This window comes from Rhinopithecus bieti, unplaced genomic scaffold, assembly GCF_001698545.2.
Source record: "Rhinopithecus bieti isolate Rb0 unplaced genomic scaffold, ASM169854v2 scaffold_56975, whole genome shotgun sequence".
Taxonomy (NCBI): Eukaryota; Metazoa; Chordata; class Mammalia; order Primates; family Cercopithecidae; genus Rhinopithecus; species Rhinopithecus bieti.
Window position 1 is genome coordinate 1,002,653 of NW_016823127.1, and position 23,352 is coordinate 1,026,004.

General features: G+C 60.0%; 3 protein-coding genes across 5 annotated transcripts in view; 2 read left to right on the forward strand and 1 right to left on the reverse strand.

The window, feature by feature from the left end:
* BAIAP2L2 (BAR/IMD domain containing adaptor protein 2 like 2) overlaps nucleotides 1-4,286 on the forward strand; it is a 33,747-nt gene extending 29,461 nt beyond the window's left edge. The window contains 7 exon segments of the mRNA XM_017861332.1: nucleotides 20-147; nucleotides 279-495; nucleotides 1,945-2,022; nucleotides 2,024-2,074; nucleotides 2,719-2,926; nucleotides 3,434-3,480; nucleotides 3,800-4,286. Of these exon segments, the coding sequence (XP_017716821.1) occupies nucleotides 20-147; nucleotides 279-495; nucleotides 1,945-2,022; nucleotides 2,024-2,074; nucleotides 2,719-2,926; nucleotides 3,434-3,480; nucleotides 3,800-3,875 (805 nt within the window). The 3' untranslated portion in view covers nucleotides 3,876-4,286.
* Nucleotides 4,287-6,282: 1,996 nt separating this feature from the next.
* On the forward strand, nucleotides 6,283-11,364 carry SLC16A8 (solute carrier family 16 member 8). The gene is made up of 4 exons (XM_017861333.1): nucleotides 6,283-6,496; nucleotides 7,137-7,280; nucleotides 7,490-8,329; nucleotides 10,797-11,364. Exons 1-4 carry the CDS (start codon nucleotides 6,283-6,285, stop codon nucleotides 11,108-11,110), a joined length of 1,512 nt encoding a protein of 503 aa, XP_017716822.1. The 3' UTR covers nucleotides 11,111-11,364.
* Nucleotides 11,365-13,736: 2,372 nt separating this feature from the next.
* PICK1 (protein interacting with PRKCA 1) overlaps nucleotides 13,737-23,352 on the reverse strand; it is a 21,570-nt gene continuing 11,954 nt past the window's right edge. For all 3 annotated transcript variants that reach the window (XM_017861329.1, XM_017861331.1, XM_017861330.1), the window contains exons 5-13: nucleotides 21,677-21,743; nucleotides 20,366-20,455; nucleotides 18,593-18,646; nucleotides 17,739-17,801; nucleotides 16,871-17,004; nucleotides 16,391-16,483; nucleotides 15,629-15,679; nucleotides 15,000-15,144; nucleotides 13,737-14,572 (exon numbers count right to left, since the gene is read on the reverse strand). In XM_017861329.1, the coding sequence (XP_017716818.1) occupies nucleotides 14,304-14,572; nucleotides 15,000-15,144; nucleotides 15,629-15,679; nucleotides 16,391-16,483; nucleotides 16,871-17,004; nucleotides 17,739-17,801; nucleotides 18,593-18,646; nucleotides 20,366-20,455; nucleotides 21,677-21,743 (966 nt within the window). In that variant the 3' untranslated portion in view covers nucleotides 13,737-14,303. The remainder of the gene's footprint in view (nucleotides 14,573-14,999; nucleotides 15,145-15,628; nucleotides 15,680-16,390; nucleotides 16,484-16,870; nucleotides 17,005-17,738; nucleotides 17,802-18,592; nucleotides 18,647-20,365; nucleotides 20,456-21,676; nucleotides 21,744-23,352) is intronic.

Below are 23,352 nucleotides of genomic sequence, written 5' to 3' on the forward strand. Positions count from 1 at the left end.
GTCTCCCCGCAGCCCCGAGGCCCCTGGGAGAGTTCAGCTCCCCCCGCAGCCGGCACGGCTCCGGCTCCTACGGCCCCGAGCTCGACGCGAGGCCCGCGTCCCAGCTGGAGCCAGACCGCCGCTCCCTGCCCCGCACGCCGTCGGCCTGTGAGTGCCCCCCGCGCGGGGCGGCAGGAGGGCCGGGAGAGGTGTGGGGGTGGGTCTGCAGCAGGAGGGATCGAGGGTAGACGCCAGGGAGAACTTCCCGCCCACGTGCTGCCGCGCTCTCCCGCCCGCAGCCTCGCTCTACAGCGGCAGCGCCCAAAGCTCACGCTCCAACTCCTTCGGCGAGCGCCCGGGCGGCGGCGGGGGCGCCAGGAGGGTCCGCGCCCTGGTCTCTCACTCAGAGGGCGCCAACCACACGCTGCTGCGCTTCTCCGCCGGGGACGTGGTGGAGGTGCTGGTGCCCGAGGCCCAGAACGGCTGGCTCTACGGCAAGCTGGAGGGCTCGTCCGCGTGAGTGGGAGCCTTGGAGGGGCCGGGGGTTGGTTGAGAAGAAGGCCCTGGGGGCCGGGGACCTGGGGACCTGCCGGACTGAGGCTTTCCAGGCCTCCCCTGGAGGCCTCGGACAATGCTGCTCTCCTCCCGCCCCCCCACAATCTGCCTCAGTTTCCTCATTCATTCAGTGGGAGTGGGAAGAGTTGCCTTACCAAGTTCAGGATGACGGCCCCTTGAGAGGGGGCAGAGGATGGGGGATGGGCGGGTTCTTCCAAAAGTGTAGAAATGGCAGAAATCCTATTGCTTGAGCACCTACTGTGTGCCTGCCTCTGGGAGGAGGCTGTGTCCCCTCTGCACAGTCAGCCCTGGAACTCTGATGCAGGGGGCTGGGCTAGGAGTAGGGCCTGAAATGTGCTTACCTCTTTGCCGTCACCCTCAGTGGAAATCCTTAAAGCACCCAAACCGGGCTGTTTTGACACTTGGCGCAGAGGAAGAGTTGGGGAGTTTCATACAGTGAGGGCGCCAGAAAGCCCGGAGGACAGCAGGCCTGGCAGCTAGCAAAGGGAATGGATGGGCACCACTGTCCTGCAGGGGAAAACGGGGCAGATGGGGCTGGCTGGAGCCAGGCAGTGCCCCTCGGGGCTTCATGGGCAGGGGAGTGTGCTGCAGGAGAGAGGAAGCACCAGATGAATGCATGCACGGGCAGAGCGGGTGGTGGCTGTCCGCACCAGCCCATGGGTGGATGAGTGGTCCTGTGCTTAGTGGATGGTGGACAGGTGGATGGGTGGGCCAGCAGATGGGCGTGTGGGTAGGTGGAGTGTGTGCAAGTGGATGGGCATAAAATGGGAGGGTCACTGACTGGGTGGTTGGCGACATGGGAGGATGCGCGGATGTGGGGGACAGACACTGATGGGTGATTGGAGAGGTGTGAGTGGCGAGGGGGTGCTGGATGGATTCGTGGCTACACGGGATGGAGTATAGACAGGTGAGTGGGGGATGGGTGATGCGTGGAGGGGCTTATAGTTAGGCGCAAAGGTCCATAGCTGGGCAGGTGACCACAGGGACAGGAACAGAAGGGGGTCAGTGGGGAGAGAGATGACTGAGAACACCAACGACAGGGACACCCGCTGCTGGAGTACCTGCTTCACAGACCCACAGCAGAGGATGGTGTGCCACAGACGCCCCGGGGACCTGAGGATAGAACCTTCTAGACCGAAGCTGTCACCCTCCTGGGATGTTCTGGGAATGTCATTATCCATCCTTGACTCACATAGCCTCTTAGGGAAAAGGATGGCATGTTTTATCATCAATAGGCACTAGCAGGTGAAAACAGAAGTAAACACACGGAATCGATTCTAGTCTGTCAATTTGAGGTGAAGAGCTTCCAGCAAGCCTGAGGGGAGGATGTCTTCTTTTGGTCATTGTCCCCGGGCCTGGCTTGAAGGACCCTCTGCCTCTGCCCCACAGGAGCGGCTGGTTCCCCGAGGCCTACGTGAAGGCTCTGGAGGAGGGGCCTGTGAATCCCATGACCCCCGTGACCCCCATGTCCCCATGACCCCATGATGCCTGTGAAGCCGGGGAACGAGCTGCCTTCCAGGTACCTGAATCATCAGGGGTGGGGCGGGGGTGAGGACTCTGGCGAGGGTGCCACTGCCCAGCGGAGAGGATCTGCTAGGTACAGGCTTGTTTGTTTGTTTTGAGACAGAGTTTCACCCTGTCACCCAGGCTGGAGTGCAGTGGCGCCATCTCGGCTCACTGTAACCTCCACCTCCCCACATTCAAGCAATTCTCCTGCCTGAACCTCCGGAGTAGGGACTACAGGCTCACACCACCACACCTAGCTACCTTTTGTATTTTTAGTAGAGACAGGGTTTCTCCATGTTGGCCAGGCTGGTCTTGAACTCCTGACATCAGGTGATCCACCCACCTCGGCCTCCCAAAGTGCTGGGATTACAGGCATGAGCCACTGCACCCAGGTCGCAAGGTGCAGTCTTGAGTGGGCCCAGTCCCCTTCAGCCCCTGGAGAGCCACCGGCCCTGAGCCCCTCTCTCTGCCCTGAAGGTCACTGCATCCATCCCTCTGCCTCCCCTCAGGACCTCCCTCCAGTCAACAGTCTTCTTTCACGCAGGTGCAGGGAGGAAGCTGTCGGATGCCTCCTTCCTAAGGTGCCCCAGCCACTGGCAGGACAAGGGATTTGACAGGCCCCAACCCCCTTCCTTCCCCTCCTTTCTCTGGACTTAGGTCCTACCCACTCCGGGGCAGCCACAGCCTCGATAACCTCCTGGACCGGCCAGGCAACTCCACAGCACCCTCGGAGTACTGGGATGGCCAGTCCCGCTCCCGCACCCCAAGCCGGGTGCCGAGCTGTGCCCCGAGCCCTGCACCTCCGCCCTTGCCCAGCAGCCGCCGAGGCAGCATGGGCAGCACAGGGACTGCCACTGACGTCAAGGTGAGCCCTCGCCCGCCCTCTCCTGGGGCCTCCAGTGGGCAGGGAGGCGGGAGAGCAGGGATCCCGAGGCTCTGTCACTGGCTGTCTGGTAGGGGACCCACCCACCTGGCCTCAGTCTGTTCCTCGGTGCATGGAGGGGTGGTATGGGGCTGAGTCTGGGCTGAAGGGGAAGACCAGGGTCCTGGAGCAGAATGTGACCTGGGGCTGGCCAGCAGGACGGGGCTGCGGGAGGCCAGGGAGATCGTCTACCCATGGAGCCACCCCAGTGTTATTATGGAGGCGTGGTTAGTCCTCAGAGGTGGTGCTCTGGCCCAGGGATTTCTCACTTCTGCAACCCACAGAATGCTGGGCTTCAGAACCTCAGGGTCACATTTCCCAGGAGCCTTGCATGGCAGGGGCTCTCTGGCCCAGTCCTCTGCCCTATGGGCATGGGGAGAGGGAGGGGAGGGGCAAGGGATTGCTTGCCCCTCTCCCCACCAAACCAGCCCTTCCCCACCCCCACTGCAGAAACTGATGTCCTCAGAGCAGTACCCGCCACAGGAACTCTTCCCAAGGTGAGTCCTCAAACGGGGCCCGAACAGTGACGGGGGTGGCAGGTGTGGCAGCACACACTTGTAATCCCAGCTACTAGGGAGACTAGGAGGGGAGGATCTCTTGACTCCAACAGTTCAACACCAGCTTGGGCAACACTGTGGGACCCCATCTCTAAAAACAGAACAAAACAAAACAAAAAAATAGATGAAGTGGGGCAAGGAGTGGATGGAGACCAAATGGGGCAGGAGGCGGGACCCGGCTCAGTTGCCCAGCTGCCTTCCTGAGCCACGGCCAGGTGGGGATCATCTGCCCTTCTCACCCCATCCTCTCCTCCTACAGGGGCACAAATCCTTTTGCTACCGTCAAGCTTCGTCCCACCATCACCAATGACCGCTCAGCACCCCTCATCCGCTGAGGTGGTGTCTCAGGTCATACCCCCCAGCACACCTGCCCAGGGGCTGTTCAGAGCTGGCAGTGGCAGTGACAGCAGCAACAGCAGCAGATACCAGAAGCAGGACCCTGAGACCAGGGGTGGCTGCCCTTCCCCGGACCGCCCCGGCAGCCTGAGCAGCTCCAAAGCACTGGCTTGGGGTCCAAGACCTTCGAAGTAAAGCAGGCGGAATGGGGGGACAGGATGATTTCTCCCCCTCCAGGGGCCCCAGGACCCTCCCTGGGGGGCCTACCTCTTGCCCCCAACCTCTTTTCCCCTTTTCTGCCCCCGTGGGGAGGAGCCCCTTGTACCTGCTCCGTGTCCCACACATGCCCTCTCTGTACGTCTTTTGTAAATGATGAGAAATAAAGGAAGTGGATGCAAAGTGACGCGGCAGCAGGATTGGTGGTGTCTTATTTGGGGGACAGGGCAGGGGGTGAGGGATGGAGACTCCCCCATTGGAGAAGGGGGTCCAGAGGGTACTGAGGTCCTGGCCGTTCCCCGGGAGGGTATCTCCCAGCCCCTTGTTTGGAGAACCCTTTAGGGCTACCTCAAAGCGCTGGCACTGCAGCCCCCATCTCCACCCACTCTCATTTCGATGTGTGGGTTTACTAGGAAGTAGCAGCTGCTCAGGTCGGGAGAGGTGGCAGTAGCCAAGGGCTGGGACCACCAGCAAGCTGCCCTCAGGCGGCCTGGACACAGCACTCTTTGTTCTGGCCCCTCCCCGCCCCCACATCCCCAGGCACAGGCATGGATTAGCTTCATCCTGGAGAAAGCCGCCAGCCCCTCCTGGAATGTGGCCTGGGGCGGGGGGTCGGGCGGGGGCAGATGAGGCACTGAGGTGATTAGAACCGTTGGGGTCTCTTCAGGGCAGGGCTGTGCTCCGAACACCAGACTAGGACCCCCTGGGCAGGGTCTCTGTGTCTGCCACCCCAGCCTCCAGTAGGCAGAGGGATTTCTCTTCCTCCCTCCTGGACTGTCTTGGGACAGGGAGCCCACCGTGGAGGCCCAGCCTGGTCTGGGGCTCCCAGTCTCTTCTCCCCTCCTGGACAAAAGCCTCTTAGCAGGGGTGTGGTGTGGTGGGGGCACACACTCTAAGCTCCAGGCCTGGGGGAGGGAGCGTCAGGCGGGAGTCCGCCAGAAGCTCAGCGCAGGCTGGTGGGAAGCTGGGGTGTCTGGCAGACCCCATCCGGGAGCTGTGGTGGACAGCTGCAAGGACAGCGGCCCCTCCCTGCAGGCCTCAGGAGACGTGAGGCTGGACCCCACAAACCCACGAGGCAGGCTCAGGTGAGTGTGATGTGAGGGCTGCCTGGGATCACTCTCCTGTCTCCACCTTCAAGTGGCTGCCCTTGTGACAAGAGGACAACAGGCAGGAAAAGCCACGACCTGGTCCTAGTGGAGGAGGGGCAGAGTCCCAGATACCCTGGGGGTGGTGGCACTGCCCAGTGCCAGGAGGGACACTCCAGGCAGGAGGGGAGGAGGCTATCCCCAGCCCTGGGCTCCTGGTGCACCTGTCTCTGAGTATACCCTCCTCATCTGTTAGGGGGGCGCTGGTAGCTGCTGTGAGTGCCCTGGGGGGAGCCCCAGGAATGAGACAGGCTTTGGAGCCATTCTTTGCATACAGAGGGTTTGAGGTTGGGAGGGCAGAAGGCCACTCTCCCAGTGCTGCTAAGGTTCCTACCTGTCTGGCAGAAGCCAGAGACCTGACTCCTCTCCCGCAAGATTCCCAGCTGGCCTGGGGGTGATCAATCACCCATCTCACATCGGAGGAAACTGAGGTTCGGAGAGGGGAGGCAACCGGCCCAAGACAGGGAGGGAATCCATGGCTGAGCTGGGATGCATGGGAACTCAGCTCCCCTGGCTGATATCTGTTGAAAGTGGCTTTTGTCCCCTTCATGTTCTAATGACAATAGTCATTTGTGATCACTGAGAAATATTAAGAACGTGGCGCAAGGCTAAAAAGGAAAATCTTCACGCACACTGGCCCTTTGCAGCCGGCATCTGCCCCTCTGCTGTTTGTTCCGTTGTCCCGAGACCCTCACGCGTACTTTGGTACTGGTCACCCACCTCCAGGCACACACCTGCTCCACTTCCCGATGTCTTCCACCTGAGGTCCTGAGGGGCCAGCAGTGTCCTCCAGAGGGAGCCTGCTGAGGTGCAGAGTCAGGTGGGACCCCTCGTCCTACCCTCGTCCTTCAGCGCCCTTTGTAGGAGAAGGAGACTTGGGGTGAGATTCCTACCTCCGTTTCCCCTTTTGGTTCCCAGACCTGAGTCACGCTCACGTGGGTAGCGCTGTGCCTCAGTTTCCCCATGCTTCATCTCCATCCCCCTCCTCTAGGCTTCTGGCCCAGCCACAACCTCTTGTCCCCGCCCCCTCCCAACAGAGGCAGCCATGGGCGCTGGCGGCCCCCGGCGGGGCGAGGGCCCCCCAGACGGCGGCTGGGGCTGGGTGGTGCTGGGTGCCTGCTTCGTGGTCACTGGCTTCGCCTACGGCTTCCCCAAAGCCGTGAGCGTCTTCTTCCGGGCGCTCATGCGCGACTTCGGCGCCGGCTACAGCGACACGGCCTGGGTGTCCTCCATCATGCTGGCCATGCTCTACGGCACGGGTCAGTGTCCCCGCCCGGCTCTCTGCCTCCCCAGGACCCCTGGGACCCGGAACCAGGAGACACCCGACCCCCTGAGCATCCCCCTGACCCTCGGGGCGGCCCCCGAAGTCCCTTCCTGCCTGTGGGAACCCTGGCATCAGAAAGAGGGGAAGAGAGGGCAAGAGAGGGGACAGCGGCCAGAGGCGGGGCCGGCCTAGGGGGCTGCCCTGTGAGCTCAGAGGGACCCTTCTGAGATCTACACCTGCTCATTGTAGAGGCGGGAAAGCTGAGATTACAGAAGCACTCCCCATCCCCGCAGCACTGACCTGTTAGGCGGGGGGCTTGCTGGAGTTCCCATCCTGGGAGGCGGGGCTGCGGAGGAATCCCAGGCTGTGCCAGGGCGGGACTTGGAGGCTGTGAAGGTTAAAGGGGTGTGGAAGTCCCCCCTCTGCTTGGGGTTTGGGTTCTCAGGAGGCGTGGGGATAGGGTGCTCTGGGCCTTGCCCTCGCAGGGTGCTGTCTCTTTGGCCTGTCCCCTCCAAGCTGTGTGACCTTGGCCAGACAATGCCCACCTCTCTGGGTCCCTGAGCCGGAGGTGACCTTATTCCTTAGAGGACTCAAGCCATCCCGGGACCCGTGTGGTGACCCTGCCCTGCCCACAGGCCCCGTGTCCAGCATCCTCGTGACCCGCTTTGGCTGTCGCCCGGTGATGCTGGCGGGTGGGCTGCTGGCTTCCGCAGGCATGATCCTAGCTTCCTTTGCCACGCGCCTCCTGGAGCTCTACCTGACCGCTGGGGTGCTCACAGGTGAGGGCCCCCTGTTCTCCTCCCCTCTGGTTTGGGGGTCGGGGGTTCTTGCTGCAAGATCTGCCCTCGGTTTCCCTATGTGGGACAGTCTTCGAAGTCCTTCGGCTGGGTTCTTGGATCTGCTGGGTTCCCGGGCCTGGCCCCTCCCTCCTGCGGGGGCCAGGGAGGGGTTCCCTGGGGACCCCGGCACAGCGCCGCCTCGCCCGCAGGCCTGGGCCTGGCCCTCAACTTCCAGCCGTCGCTCATCATGCTGGGGCTGTACTTCGAGCGGCGGCGGCCTCTGGCCAACGGGCTGGCGGCGGCGGGCAGCCCCGTGTTCCTGTCCGCGCTGTCGCCGCTCGGCCAGCAGCTGCTGGAGCGCTTCGGCTGGCGCGGCGGCTTCCTGCTGCTCGGCGGCCTCCTGCTGCACTGCTGCGCCTGCGGGGCTGTCATGAGGCCGCCGCCCGGGCCGAGCCTACGACCGCGCAGGGACAGCGCCGGCGACCGCTCGGGGGACGCTCCGGGCGAGGCAGAGGCGGACGGCGCCGGGCCGCAGCTGAGCGAGGCAACCCCCAGGACCCGGCCCCGCCGGCGCCTGCTGGACTTGGCAGTGTGCACCGACCGCGCCTTCGCCGTGTACGCCGTCACCAAGTTCCTGATGGCGCTCGGGCTCTTCGTCCCTGCCATCCTGCTAGTGAACTACGCCAAGGACGCGGGCGTGCCCGACACCGACGCCGCCTTCCTGCTGTCCATCGTGGGCTTCGTGGACATCGTGGCGCGGCCGGCGTGCGGCGCCCTGGCGGGCCTGACGCGTCTGCGACCGCACGTCCCGTATCTCTTCAGCCTGGCCCTGCTGGCCAACGGGCTCACGGACCTGAGCAGTGCACGCGCGCGCTCCTACGGCGCCCTCGTTGCCTTCTGCATCGCCTTTGGCCTCTCCTACGGCATGGTGGGCGCGCTGCAGTTCGAGGTGCTCATGGCGGCTGTGGGCGCGTCCCGCTTCCCCAGTGCGCTGGGCCTGGTGTTGCTCTTGGAGGCTGTGGCCGTGCTCATCGGACCGCCCTCTGCCGGTGCGCCCCGAGGGAAGAGGGGGTGGCGAGCCTAGTGTCCCTTAGACCGAGGGAAGCTCTCTCCCCGCGTCTCAGATGGAACTTCCAGGGATGAGGGGAATGGGCAGCAGGGTGGGTGGACTCCCCTTCATGGCCAGTTAGTCCCTCCTCCAAGCCGGACCACCCGCTCTGCGTGAGGACAGAAAAGCCGAGGAAGGTGCGGGAAGTAAAGCAACACTGATAGCTGGCCAGGTCTGCCATCCCAAGTAGTTGGCACAAGGCCATCTGAAGCGCAAGTGCTTATTCTCATTTTGCAGATGAGGAAACTGAGGCACAGAGGCTTAGCGCAAGTTGCAGCCCAGAATGAGAGCTTCAGTGTACCTAATGCTAAATGCCCACGCCTTTAGAATGGTGCATCTAGAATGGTGACTGGAATGGGGACAGTATCTTTGGGAAACTGGTGTTGGGACCAGAAACAGAGTGGGGGTGCTCAGCGGGCAGATGGGGAGAAGGAGAAGCACTGGTGTCTTTGTGCAGATGGCCTGCTGGCACTTGTCACCGTCACCCTTAGGAAGTCATCGTCATGAGGGTGGTCAGGAAAGGCTTGCTGGAAGATCCCCCAGGTGAAGGCACAGCATGGATGGGCAGGGTTTGTCTGGGGGAACAGCATCCTTATGCAAGCAAGGCAGGAACCAAAACTGGAAAGGGGGGAGTGGGGAACACGAGGGGCTTCCCGGGTTGTCAAGTTATCTTGAAACAGCAGGGAGCCTGCCTTTGAGTCCCAGAGGCCAGAGGGCTGTGGAATGGTGCAGTAATGGGGAGGACACCTTGCAGGGGGCGCAGTCTGCACTGAGATGGGGTGAGCCGCCCGTCCTTCCTTCAGGGCTGGGCTAACTGAGTGCCCTCACTGAGCTCTGTCATCCCACCTGACCCAGTGAGAAGGGCAAAGCCCCTAAGCCAGTGTGTGGGCAGCCCACAAAATCAGCCTGTCCAGGGCTCAAGGAACTGTCTTCCATTTCTTGTGTGAATCTGGGTGGATCTGAGGGGCAGAGGAGGTGCGTGGGGTGAGGAGAATGACCTAGAGAGAGGGTGGAATGCACAGACAAACCACACTTTAGGGGGAAATATTTGCAATTAAGAGATTTTCCTGGTCGGGTGTAGTGGCTCATGCCTGTAATCCTAACACTTTGGGAGGCTGAGGCCAGAAGTTTGAAACCAGCTGGGGCAACATGGCAAAACCCTGTCTCTACCAAAAAAAAAAAAAAAAAAAAAAAAAAAAAAAAAAAAAAAAAAAAAAAAATTAGCTGGGGTGTGGTGGCATGCACCTCTGGTTCCAGCTACTCAGGAGGCCGAAGTGGGAGAATGGCTTGAACCCAGGAGGTAGAGGTTGCAGTGAGCCAAGATGGCACCACTACATTCCAGCCTAGGGAATGGTGCGAGACCCTGTCTCAAAAGAATAAGAAAATTCCTGAGGCCAGGTGCAGTGGTTCACACCTGTAATCCCAGCACTTTGAGAGGCCAAGTTGGGAGGATCCCTTGAGCTTAGGAGTTCACGACCAGCCTGGGCAACAGAGCAAGACCCCATCTCTGAAAATCCATAATAAAAGAGAGAGAGACAGCCGGGCACGGCTGCTCACGCCTGTAATCCCAGCACTGTGGGAGGCCGAGGCAGGCAGATCACCTGAGGTTGGGAGTTCGAGATTAGCCTGACCAACATGGAGAAACCCTGTCTTTACTGAAAATACAAAATTGGCCGGGCGTGGTGGCACATGCCTATAATCCCAGCTACTAGGGAGGCTGAGGCAGGAGAACTGCTTGAACCTGGGAGGCGGAAGTTGCAGTGAGCCAAAATCGTGCCATTGCACTCTAGCCTGGGCAACAAGAGTGAAACTCTGTCTCAAAAAAAAAAAAAAAGAGAGACTTTCATAAGTTTGAAAGTAATATGTACAAGTGATAGAAGCCTTGAGAAATAGAGAAGGAAATAAGTCACTGGCCCGCATGCCCCGCCTGTGCTGATGATGGCTCGGTCTGGGGTGCTCATGGGCCTCCTGGGACACAAGGGTGGGAGGACTAAGTCAAGCCCCTGAGGACCAGGGCATTTACATATGGCAACAGCAAGAGGTGGAGGCCCCCAGGAGGGTAGAGCTAAGCCCATGGCCCTTCCCCACTCCCACCCCAGATGCCCCACTGCCAAGCAAGTCACAGGACACTTGTGGGGCTTGAATCAGTGGGAGGAGGGGACGCCTCACCAAAAGCCCCATATCACTTAGGCAATTGAGGTCCAGGGACAGCAAGTGACATTTTTAAGGTTTCAAATGTCAGAACCCACATAGGGTTTTACATTTGTAAAACAGGAATAAAGAGTGGGCATGTGTGTGTCACCCATGAGCCTCACCAAGTCAGTGGCACCACCCTTGACCTGAGAGTGCAGGGAAGTAAGGGGGGGACCCCGCAGGGCCTTACCTCTCTACCTTCTCCCTGTCCCCAGGCCGCCTGGTGGATGCATTGAAGAACTACGAGATCATCTTCTACCTGGCAGGCTCTGAGGTGGCCCTGGCCGGGGTCTTCATGGCTGTCGCCACCAACTGCTGCCTGCGTTGTGCTAAAGCTGCCCCAGCAGGCCCAGGCACTGAGGACAGAGCCAGTGACACTGAGGATGCTGAGGCCGAAGGGGACTCTGAGCCCCTGCCTGTCGCAGAGGAACCTGGCAACTTGGAGGCCCTGGAGGTGCTGAGCGCCCGGGGCAAGCCCACAGAACCAGAACCAGAGGCGAGGCCGAGGCTGGCTGCCAAGTCTGTGTAACTCAGGGTGCATCTGGGTGGGGTGGCCCAGTGACTTGGAACACGGCTTCTTGTCTCAGAGGGCCTGGTCCACTGGGAGGCTGGTCTGGGGTGGTCACTCCCGGGGTCCACGTCTGGGCTCCAGTTGATCCCCTGGGTGTCTGGGAACTGCCTCCCTCATCTGTGCCCCAAGTTCCACCAGGCCGTGCCCCATTGCCAGTGAAGCCGCTGTGCAGCAACAGAAAACTGTTGATAAAGCTCAGCTGAACGACAGAAGGTTCTGTTCCTGCGCCTCCGCCCAGGCTCCGGCTACCACCTGAGTTGGGGGTTGGGGTGGCAGGAGGGAGTCCGGGAGGTCTCTCTCCAGGCCCCCGAAGCTGGCTTCTAGGTAGGCAGTGTTGGGAGGAAGCGTCAGAGATGGATGAAGAGACCCATCGTTCCCAGGTGTAGACACAAGGGGCTGGGTGGGCACAGGGCTCAGGGGCACGGGGCTGGGTGGGCAGAGTGCCTGGCTCCTGCCCAGCCCCACTGCTCAGAGCTGTCTGCTGAAGCCCCCCTCACTGGCATCTGCCTTTTCCAGTGGAGGGAATGAGGGGTTGGCAGCAACTAGGGCTCAAGGTTGGGGGCTGCTTGCAGGCGGGGGGCCCGAGGGGTCTGAGAGGGCTCAAAGTCCCAGGGTCAGGGTCGGTTTGAATCCCAGCCCGGCTGCTTGCTTTGCTCACTGTGGGCTGAGCACACGACTCTGTCCCTGGGGTCCTGGGGGGTGGGGGGGGGACGAGGCGCTCAGTAACAGCATGGGCCCTGCTGCCTTCCACTAGGTGGCCATGTCCCCTCACCTTCCCAGAGGGCATCTCTCCCCCTACAGGATAAACTTGGGTGTCCAGGGCCAGGGGCTTTTGCTCTGGACACTGTGCTGGCAACCAGGTCATCCGCTGATCCCAGCACCTGCCTTCTCCCTACGGAGTGTCCCACATCTCCCTCACACTTTGACATCTGACCTCCTGCACTTGGATCCAGGTGCAGGAATCTGGCAAGATGCGATCTATTCCCTCTACGCATTTATCCTCCTCCCATACATCACACCCCCTTTCTTTGCCTCCCTCTGAATCATTAGCGTGGTGAACAGGCCCCTGCAGAGGAAGCCGCCTTCCCTCCGCAAACTCCCCTTGCCTTCCAGCCCAGCCCAGGACCCCCCCCCCACTGGTCCCTGCTGGCCCTCATATTCCATCCAGGCCCCAGGAAGGTCTGGGGAGCCTCACAGATGCTTGGCCACCTTCTGCTTATACAGCCTATGGCTTCCCCTGTGCCACTAGAGCAGCAACTACATTTGACTTTGTTTATTTTATTTTATTTATTGAAACGGAGTCTCACTCTGTTGCCCAGGCTGGAGTGCAGTGGCACAAGCTCGGCTCACTACAAGCTCCGCCTCCCAGGTTCACACCATTCTCCTGCCTCAGCCTCGGGAATAGCTGGGACTACAGGGGCCCGCCACCACACCCAGCTTATTTTTTGTATTTTTAGTGGAGATGAGGTTTCACCATGTTAGCCAGGATGGTCTTGATCTCCTGACCTCGTGATCCGCCCACCTTGGCCTCCCAAAGTGCTGGGATTATAGGCGTGAGCCACAGCGCCCAGCCCTTTTGACTTTAACACTTAAGAGTGCTTACTCTGTGCCAAGCCCTGTTCTAAGCCCTTTCTAGATGTCCATTTAATCTCCTAACAAGCCAATGAGGTAGGTGCCACACTTCAGATAGGGAAACTGAGGCCCAGGTGATCAGGAACCCAGGCTGTCAGTTCCAGCCTGTGCCCTTGGCCTCCACTCTGGCTGCCCCCTTCAGGGACGTGGTGAGGTCTGTCTGATGGCTCTGCAGGGACCCAGGTGGGCTCCTGGTGACAGCCGGCCCCTCCTCTATGTCCCACCCTTGCCAAGCCTCCCATTTGGGTCTGTGCCCAGCACTGTATGCTCAAAGCTCAAACCCTTTTTCCATCCTGGACTCAGCCCACCTCGCACACCCTCTTGCCCCCTCCCATTATCAGGATGGCCATATTCATCGTCCAAACTGGAACACGTTAGAGTGACAAGGGCCACTATGACTGATCACACCAGGCCGAGGCTGGCCAGCAGAAGCAGAAGCGGCCGCCCTGTTTCTGCCTCTCTGCAGATACTCCCCATGGCCTCTCTCCACACCTCTCTTCCCACAGCCCTTTCCCCATCGCCCGGAAGCACAGGTGCACCTGGAGTCAGCACTTACCCCTTACCACCCTCCCCTACTTGGGGGCTCAGTCGCCCTGGCTCCACGTCTGCCCTTCTCTTCCCCAAAGGTTTATTTCCTGTTGGAAGCACAGAAAGGTCACAGATTGGGGGCAGGGGGCGGGGAGGGTGAGACAGAAAAGGCTCCACAAAGCAGAAAGCTTTGGAGGCAGGCGGCAAAGTCAGGCCTTCAGGACAGATCTGAGTTAAATCCCACTGTGTCCCCACACATGGTGTGGCCTTGGGGAGGATCTTTCTCTGAGCCTGAAATCACCAGCGGTAAGGGGACCACAGTGCTAGCCCTGCAACGCTTCAGTGAGGCATACGTGACACACAGCGAGGGCACTATGGTGGAGGAGAGGGGCAGACGAGGAGGGGCTGAAGCCACTGCGACCACTGCGCCATCCAGGTTTGTTTATTCGATACAGGCCCAGAGCCCAGCCCTCTTTCAGAGAAGTGGCCAAGCTAGGGGAAGAGAATAAATAAAGGCCGCGGAGGTGTCATGGGGACTGGACCGGCTGGTCTGGGACGAGGCAAGGGTGCCCAGGAGACACTGGCCCCAACCTCAGCTGTCCACTGCCGGCCCCACTCCCGGCAGGCTCCGGGGGCAGTGCGAGTGCCCACAAGGAGCAGGGCCCCGACTCCTGCCACCTCTAAGTCCTTTCTTTTCCTTCCTGCCCTCCCTCTCCTTCCTAAGGCAGGTCCAGAGACCAAGCTCTCCCTCTGGCCGGGGAGCCGGGAGGGGAGGGAGGGTGGAGGGGCCAGTGTCCAGGTCCCAGGCCATGACCCTGGTGCCTGTCCTGGGCAGGAGCCCAGGTTCACTGTGAGAGGACAGAGGAGCAGGGAGGCAGGCGCCCCAAGCCAGCAGGCCTTTATGCGTTGCCCCCTTGCTTGGCGGCCCCACCCCGCTCCCAGGCTCAGTCCTCCCAGGCACCCTGCCCCCGGTGCCATACCCGCAGGGCACTCAGGAGTCACACCAGCTTCCACCCTTGTCCAAGGGCCCAGCAGCCCCTCGTGTATCCCTGGAGGGCTCCCCAGCTGCCGTGTCCTCCTCCTCCTCCTCCTCCTCCCCATCTGTGAACTCCTCCTGGTTGAGGCCGTAGGCCAGTGTGGTGTGCGCCAGGTCCACCTCGATGGGGAAGACGTCGGCATTCCGCAGAACCGCGTAGCAGTCGTTGTAGTATTTAGACATGGTGGACACGAGGCGCTGCAGCTGGAACACGATGTCCTGGACTGGGGTGGGAGGTCGGGAGACAGGCAGCAGTGGGCTCTGGCTGCCTGCCTCAGGGAGGAGACTCTCCCAGCCCACCCGGCCCACCTCTGGTCTCCTCTGGGCTTCCCACTCGGGCACTTCCCTGATCCCTCAGGACCCGGCAAGGGGCGGAGGCAGGGGCTGCCCAGCCCGGGGCCTCCCAGCTCCCAGTTCAGGGAACGCAGGAGGCTGCAGGGTAAATGGTTCATGGACGGCCGCCCACGGAGCCCACATGCACAGGCCAGTCCCACCCAGGCCAGACTCTGGGCAGCTGGCTGGGCTCCTGGAGGGGGTTCACATCTGGGCCGTGGCCTGGCCCTGAGACCTCAGGTGAGTACCTTACCCCTCTGGGCCTCAGTTTTCCCACCTCTGAAATGAAGAGCGGACGGGAAGGAGGGCGGCGCTCACCGTGCTTCTGGTCCAGCAGTTCCATCTTCTCCAGCACGTCCTTGCGCATCTGGGAGAAGCGGGCGCGCGCCTCCTGGCGGCAGCGCAGGATCAGGCGGTACTCGTAGTTGCCGGTGCTCACCCGGTAAAGGGGCTCGCCTAGGGCCTGGGGCGGGGGTGGGACAGGAGGGCCTGCTCAGGGACAGCCTCGCCCCGCACCCCACCGCGCTTTCAAAGCCACCGCGGTTCCTCATTCCGGAGACCTCACTTCTGAGACTTCAGTGTTCCTTAGAAGCACTCAGTGATAGCTTTGAAGAGAGGAAAACACCAAACCCACACCTCTGCCACATTCAATGAGCATTGGCCACAAGATGGATCCCGACGGCAAAACATCAAAACTTAAAAGCGCCTCGTAGGACTGAAGAAAATCCGATTTTCCCTCCAAGAGCCCCCCAGACTGAGGAAGTGGTTCCCTGGCCAGGTGCCCAGCACCCCGAGGCCCAGGGGGACTGGGGAGAGTGGCCCCAAATCGCCAGCAACCAGAGTCCAGCCAAGTCCCCCAGGTCTCTCCCAGGTTGGCCTGAGCCACCTGCTATCCCCGGCAGATCAGGTGGGGGAAGGTAGGAGCCCCCCACCCCTCCAACACTCACAATGCAGCTGTATTCCTCGTCATCCATCTCCTTCACCTTCAGGCAGTACGACTGTGTGAGACAGGTGAGGCTGTCAAAGTGGCTACCCCTACCCCAGGCCCCCAGCTCCACCCCCCATCACCCACCCGCATCGGGAGAGGCTGGCACAGGTGTCCAGGGAGTCCCAGAGAGGGCAGCAGCAGGTGACTGAGGCATGAGGCTGGGGGATGACCAGGGCCTGAGGCTTAGGCGGCCCAGAGTTGACCAAACTCAAGGCCCAAGAGATGCTTTGGGAAAAAAGGGGTCTGTCATTAAAGAAGCTTAGGAAGACCCTTGAAAATTCACACTGCACATGGGCCTATCAAAAGCTCTGAAAAGTCCTGCAGCAAAGGAAACTTGGCTTGGAGTTTTTCTCTCCAAGAAAATGGAGCATTTTCTCTCAATTCATTTGACTATAGAATAATTAAATGTAAAACTCACGAACATTCACTGACACCCACTTTATACTCACTCACCTAGTCTAACCCATTGTTTAAAGGCAACAAACCCCAAGGGGTCAGAGTGCACAGAGCAAGAGCCATGCCCACCCCAGGCTCTCAGATGCTTCTTTGTGCAGGCGCATCAGGGCTTCGGATGCACCTCCCTGGGTCCCTGGGCCCACGCTTCGAGCAGACATGCTGTCGGCTCTGGCTAGCCTCGCTTGCTGCGGCGTGGCTGACTGAAGTGGGGCAGATCTCCAGAGTGAGCGCCCGCCCTAGCAGCCTGGGCACCTGGACTACTCACCAGGTACTCAAACTTCACGTCCAGGTACTTCTTGATAGTGAGGCGAGTGTCTGGGATGGCTTTGTTGAGGTACGTGTTCAGGTCCGTCAGCATCTGGAAGAAGGTGGGTAGATGCTGAGGCTGTCACGGCAGGGAGTGCCAGGGTGACAAGAATGGCAATGATGCATCACCCCTGCTGGTGGACTCAACCGTCAGAGCCAGACAGTGCTCCCTGATCCCTTGTCTCTCTCAAGGATGAGAAGACTAGTGCCAGGCCCAGGGCAAGCTGTGACTCAGTGGCGAGCCAGGGTCAGAAGCCCACCCAGAGGTCAATGGCAAGGCCCAAGGAGGCGCAGTGACTCACCCATAGTCCACTGTGTGGGCGACCGAGCCAGAGGCTCTACCCAGGCACAGGACTCCAGCATCGGACCTTCTCTGCAAGCCACACTCTCCCCTCCCCACCCTCACATGCCAGACACACGCGTGCTCAACAGGACCTACCGGCTTGATGGTTTTCAGAAGCCGAATGCCAAACTTCTCGATGCTGCGGTGGGCATCGGCGAACTTCACAAAAGCCTCGCTTGCAGCTGGCTGGGGCTCCCGAACCCCAATCACGGAGAACACGTCCCCAAAGGCTGCAGGACAAGTTTGCCTTGAAGGCTGCCCCTACTTGGCCCCCTAATGGAGAAGCCAGGGATTTGTTGGGGAGAAGCAGGACAGCAGGCCTGGCAGGCTGGAGGCCAATGTCTGCACAGGGTCTACACCTCCAAGAGAGCTGGTCTAAACCCCCTGAAGGAGCTGAGTCTACACCCGGAGGAAACTGAACTGACACCTCCAAGAGCTAGTCTATTCCCCCGAAAGTCCTGAGTGTACACACCAAGGGAGTTGGCCCTCATTTCCCAGAGGGACCAGCGAGAGAAGGCTGGGTCAAGGTTTGAGGAGGTGGTGTCGCCTGAGGCAGAACACTGGTCCGAGTCTAGACACCTGGATTGGAACACCAGCTCCACCACTCAGGAGCGGTGTGGCCCTTTCCTCAGTCTGGGCTTCATTTTCTGCAGATAGCTGGGGTCAGCTGCAGTCGGCCTGCCCAGAGTTACAGGTTTGTCAGAAATATAAATAAGCAAGGGCCTTGTGCACTGCCAGTGGCAGTGTGAAGACAGGGTGAGGCCTGTCCATCGTTGCGGCCCTTAAAAGGCCAGCTAATCTAGACGCTCCCTGCAGGCCCATCGCAAATCCCAGCACCTGAGACCAGGCCCAGCCCAGAGCTGGCCTGAGGTCAGGCGCTGTGGGTCTGACCCACCTCAGCATGGGAGTGAGAGGCCCCAGGGACTGCCCAGGATCACGCCACAGGTTTGGGGGATGCCATTACCCCGGTGAGTCTGCGACAGCTCATAAAAGGCCCGTAGGAGGTTCTTGGTGTGTTCCGTCATCCCTGTGGGAGAGACCGAGTGATGGGAATGGGGACGCATGGTGGGGACCACACTGGCCCAGGGCAAGGCCTCCAACTGCCCACCCCACCTGAGGCCTCTGCTAGGCCCTGGTACACAGCCTTTCCCAACCACCCAACCACGGCCCAGGGGTAAAAGCTCAGTCCAACCTACCCCGTGAGCAGCCCCATCAGACAGGGGCACCAGGATTTTGTAAGATGCAGGGGCACACAGCCTGCTGTGGGCTTTAGCCCTGTGACAGCATGGGATTCTGGGGGACTCTCGCCATGTTTACAGGTGCTATTCTCTGAATTTTTATGAGTGTCAGATTTTTTTCTTTTGAGATGGAGTCTTGCTCTATTGCCCAGACTAGAGTGCAGTGGTGTGATCTTGGCTCATGGCAACCACTGCCTCCCTGGTTCAAGCGATTCTCATGCCTCAGCCTCTCGAGTACTGATTACAGGCACGAGCCATCATGCCCGGCTAATTTTTGTATTTTCAGCAGAGATGGGGTTTCACCATGTTGGCCAGGCTGGTCTCAAACTCCCGATCTTAAGTGATCCGCCCGCCTCAGCCTCCCAAAGTGCTGGGATTACAGGCGGGAGCCACCGCGCCTGGTCCCTCGGTTATTTTTAAATTCAGAAGAAGTATATGTATATTTTTAAGAACTCTTAATGCCCATGGTCCTAGGATTTTGTAGGTTGGTATTCCTAGTGCCAGCAACCCCACTGCCACTCTGCTGACAGCGTGCTCCCTGGGGTAGAGCCAGTGCCGGGACGAGGCCACCCCGACCCACCTTTGTACAGCTCGGCGGTCCGCTCCAGCTCCTCTAGCCTCTTGACAAGCCCATCTGTGGGGTTTCAAAGAAGAGGGGAGGTCAGTGGGCTCAGCAAGCCACAGGAGGCCCAGCGCCAGGCTGGGGAGGGGAGAGGCAGCCCCAGAGGAGAACCAGGATGGGAAAGATCGGGGGTCCCAGGGAGGGGGATTTGGCACCTCAGGTCAGCTGGGTTCAAAGGTGTTTTGGAAATGACTAGGCCCTGCTCATGGCCAGCGGAGGGTCCCTGCCTAGCAGGCGAAGCCCCTGCACTTCTATCACAAAGTCTGCTGGCAGCCGGGGAGGAAGGCTGGCAGGAGCCATAGGAATGGAGATGGAGCAGCCAGGCCGCCAGCGCAGGCAGGACGTGGTCCCTGCCTCCCAAGCACACAGATGGCTCAGAAGGGAAAATGCAACTTGGGGAGGGAAGGGGAAATTCAGGAAGGCTGAGAGAGCTCACACTGGGAAGAGGCCTTGGTGATCATATTCATTGGTTTAACTGATGTTTCTTGAGCACCTACTGTGTGCCAGCCAGCATGTCAGGCTCACTTTGAGCCAAGCCTTGCTCTCAAGGCTCAAAGCTCAGCAGAGAAGCCAGCCCAGTGGCTGGGTGATGGGTAGCGGTGTGATGGTGAGGGCTGCAGGGGAGGGGTGGGGCAGTCGGGCGCTCTCTGCTCCCCAGTCTCCTGTGCTGACCTGGGTCAGGGTTTTTGAGCAGAAGCGGGGAGGAGCAGAGGCTGTGTTCAGGCCTCTCTGGGCAGGGAGGAAGCTATGCGACAGGCTGTCAGGGGAGGAAGGGAGCACTTCAGAGGTCTTGGTGAGGCTTTGGCCACCTGGTGGCCTCCAGGCCTGGGCTCCCCAGAGCCTTAGCACCCGGCCAGCCGGCAGGAAAGGAGCCATGTAAGCGTCGTGCTGTTGTTTTTAGCTGGGTCATGGGACATCATGAGAGCTTCAATTTTAGAAACCCTATTTAAGGCCAGGGAAATTGCAAGGTTTGGGGGGAAAAACACAACAACCAGTTCTAATTTAATCTCAACGGCTGGTAACTACAGTAACAGGGATTTATAGGCACCAGGAGGCTGAAAATAGCAGCCGCCACTTTTGTACACCATTTGGAACAAGCTCAGACCCCACCCCCACTTCCCTAGCCAATAAAGCCCAATGTGCCCAGCTGAGCCTACAATTTCTAGAGGTATTTATATCAACCCCACACGCACACTGCAGAGCTGCTGCTATTTTTAAACTCGGACTAGCGACGGTAGGAGTGGGACCGAGTGTTTCGTTGGCCACCCCGGGGAGGGGAAGTGTGTGCGCATGTGTGCATGCGTGTGTAAATGTGCACGTACACGCCTCCCTGCTCGCCTGGGCAGCCACCTCGAAGGGAGGACCTGCTGAGGCAAGGGCAGCAGCGCCACCTCCTGGACAAAGGAGGCATGAGGTAGGCAGCGAGAGTGCTGGGGTGAGGGGTAAGGGGGCTGAGGGCAGGGGCAGAGGCACCTCCCCACACTGAGTCTGTTTCCCCATCTGTGACCTGAGGGACACTGGCTAGGACAGCCCAGCTGACAGCTGTGGACACTCCAGGAGCTGGAGAGGCCTCTGGGGATGCAGAGATGGTGACTTTTCAGCTCCACGGGCAGAGGCCAGGGTCAGGCCCACGGGACCCATAGTAGCTTGGTGGGCAGCCATGATGCCCCTTCCATCTTCCCAACCTGGGCTTGAGTCCCCAGGGCCCAAGCTGGGTGGGAAGAGACTCACCATTGCAAAGGATGGCCCGGCTCAGGCCCAGAGCATCTGCAGTCCCTGAACTCATGTTCTCCACCAGCCGGTGCTTGACTTTCTTCAACACTGAGAGGGGGACGAAGGACCTGGTGAGTCTGTGGCTGCCCAGAGGCCATCCCTGCCCCCAGCCACACCACCATTCACAGGGAGCATCCCACAGGGGGCAGAAGGACTGCTGGGGGTGGCTGTGAAGTGGGGAATGTCCAGCGGGGAGGTCCTAGGTCCTTGCCCTATTCCCTCTGCTTTGCAGAGGTGCTGGCAGTCTGGGCAGCTGAACACGGAGGGCTTCGCCCAGGGCCTGCTGCACATCAGCTGGTGGTCCTGAGAGCCCAGTGCTGCCCAGGCTCCGCACCGGCCAATGGAAGCCAAGGAGGCCTCTTCCCTCCTCTGTGTCACATCAGGACCTAGGGTGTCGCATAAAGGGGAAGGGGAGAAGAGGGGCCCCTGGGCTGGTTATGTGAAAGTAATGGGCGCCATCAATGACCATGAAGTTCGGAGCCCAGACTCAATTACTGCATCTCACCAGCTTAGTCCTAGGAAGGGGACTTAGTCCTGTGTTGGAACGAAAGGGTTTCGGAGGAAGCTCCTGGACAGATCCAGTCTGCCCTTAGCCCCTTGGCCTCTGGCCCTAGGGTGTATGAAGAGGGCTGCTGGGCTCCGGAGCTGAGAGACCTGGGTGTGCGCTCACTAGGGGCTGCAGAGCGGCCGGTCCAGAGGACTCGAAGCTGCTGTCCAGCTCTTGTGTCCTAAAGTTTCTACAGAACCAAGGCTCAGCCCCTCTAACAGGAGGGACCTTCTCCCAGGACGCAGACCCTCTGCCCAGTGCCTGAGCTCCAGTTCAGATCCAGAGTCCCTGGGAGCTGAGGGCAGGAGAGGCCAGGGAGGAGTGCGGTAGTGCTAGAGGGCATGGGGTGCCAGGCCAGGGTTGGGTTGCTCTCCCTTTATGAAGAGGGAGGCCCTGGGCCGTGGAAGCCAAGGCGATGGCTGGCAAAGGACAACCCTAGGGTAGCAAGTTCCCAGAGGAGGTGGCCGAAGTGGGGAGGTAGGGGGTGAAACCTGGGGGAGTGAGAAACCAGGGACAGAGTACAGGAACAGATGCAGGGAGAGCACCGGGAGTCCTCCCAGGCCTTTCAGATTTGCTTGGTCAGAAGTCAGAGCCCACAGCCATGTAACTCTGGATTCTCCTGTCACAAAGGGGAGGGCAGGGATGGCTGGGGCACTTCTCCGTTGGGCCAGGGCCCATCCAGGGAGGCTGCTGGACACCCGTAACTGCTCTGACCAGCTTACCAATGTCCAGGGACATGCCCTGCTTGGGGTCCGCCTGCAGCTTGTTGTAGTGGATGGTCACCTCCCCCTGGAAGAGCAGCACACACAGACTAGTGAGGGAGGCTCCAGACCCTGAGCCCTTCCCCGCCAAGACTGTTCTGGACTTGAGAATCCTGAGCCCAAGGCCGGGCACGGTGGTTCACACCTGTAATCCTAACACTTTGGGAGGCTGAGGCGGGCAGATCACTTGAGGTCAGGAGTTTAAAACCAGCCTGAGCAACATGACAAAACCCCATCTCTACTAAAAATACAAAAATTAGCTGGGTATTGTGGTGCGTGCCTGTAGTCCCAGCCACTCAGGAGACTGAGGCACAAGAATCACTTGAACCAGGGAGGTGGAGGTTGCAGTGAGCTGAGATTGCACCATTGCACTCCAGCCTGGATGACAGAATGAGATTCCGTCTCAAAAAAAAAAAAAAGAATCGTAAGCCCCAGTAAGGGGACAGGCTGAGAGCCGTGACATGGCCCCACCTTGTGACCCTGTCTGCTCCCAGGCCCCTCCGTTTCTACTCTACATCTAAGCCCTGGGGAATCAGTGGGGACAGGGCCTGCATGGGGCCCACAGCCCGGTCTCTGATGTCTTGTGCTTTGGCCAGGTCAGGCTCTCCTTCTTCCCTCCCCAGGCAAACCACACTCCAAGCCTTTGCCGTGTCCTTTCCCTACACTGATTATTCCCTCCTCCCCGGCAAACCACCCCATCCCCAGGAATCCCTCTACTCATTGAACAGCTACATCTGAGCACTTGCTCGGTGCCTGGTGCTAGCGCACCAAGGGGAAGGGGCAGGGGCAGCCCCAGTTCCCAAGGCTGATGCAAATCAGGGAATGACACAAACCACTTTCTAACGACTGCTCAGGAGACACAGGCTTCTCCCAAGAGGACTTCCCTGAGCACGGGAGGCTACTGTGTTCACTCTCATCCTTGCAAACCAAAAACCCTTGAACTTGGGACCACATTCATCCAAATATAAAACAGGATTTAAAAATCAAGTCCCAAAGGGAAACCAAAATGAGAGATGCGATCAGAGTCAGAGGTGGGGTGTGAACTGCTCCCCCAGAATAAAACACAGGCGTGCTCAGGGGCCACCCACAGGGAGCAGCTGTGGGCCCGCGGCAAGCGGGCTGCAGCAGGAATCAGGCCCGGGCTCCAGTTCAGCTGTGTGACCACAAGCAGGTCACTCCCCGCCTCTGGACACCTGTAAGACGGAAGAGTAATCCCTGCCCAGCACCCAAACAGGGGAGCTGGGCCAATGCTGCATCCTTGTCATGGCTGTGTGCAAACACAAAGAGCTCTTGTCCTCACGGGCAACCTGAGGAGCTGGTGTGACCAAGCCTGAGAGGACAGGGAGGGACCTGACGAGCAGAGATGGGGAGGGGGGAAGGGGCTGCCGAACAGGGCACACACAACCCAACTCGGCCAGAACAAGACCCCCTGCACCTGTTCCCGTGATCAGTTCTTCTGCCTAACAGGTTACGCCTGGGGCAGTGATACCCAGACCATGTAGAGTGGCAGCTGGGGCAGTGATACCCAGGCCATGTAGAGTGGCAGCTGGGGCAGTGATACCCAGGCCATGTAGAGTGGCAGCTGGGGCAGTGATACCCAGGCCATGTAGAGTGGCAGCTGGGGCAGTGATACCCAG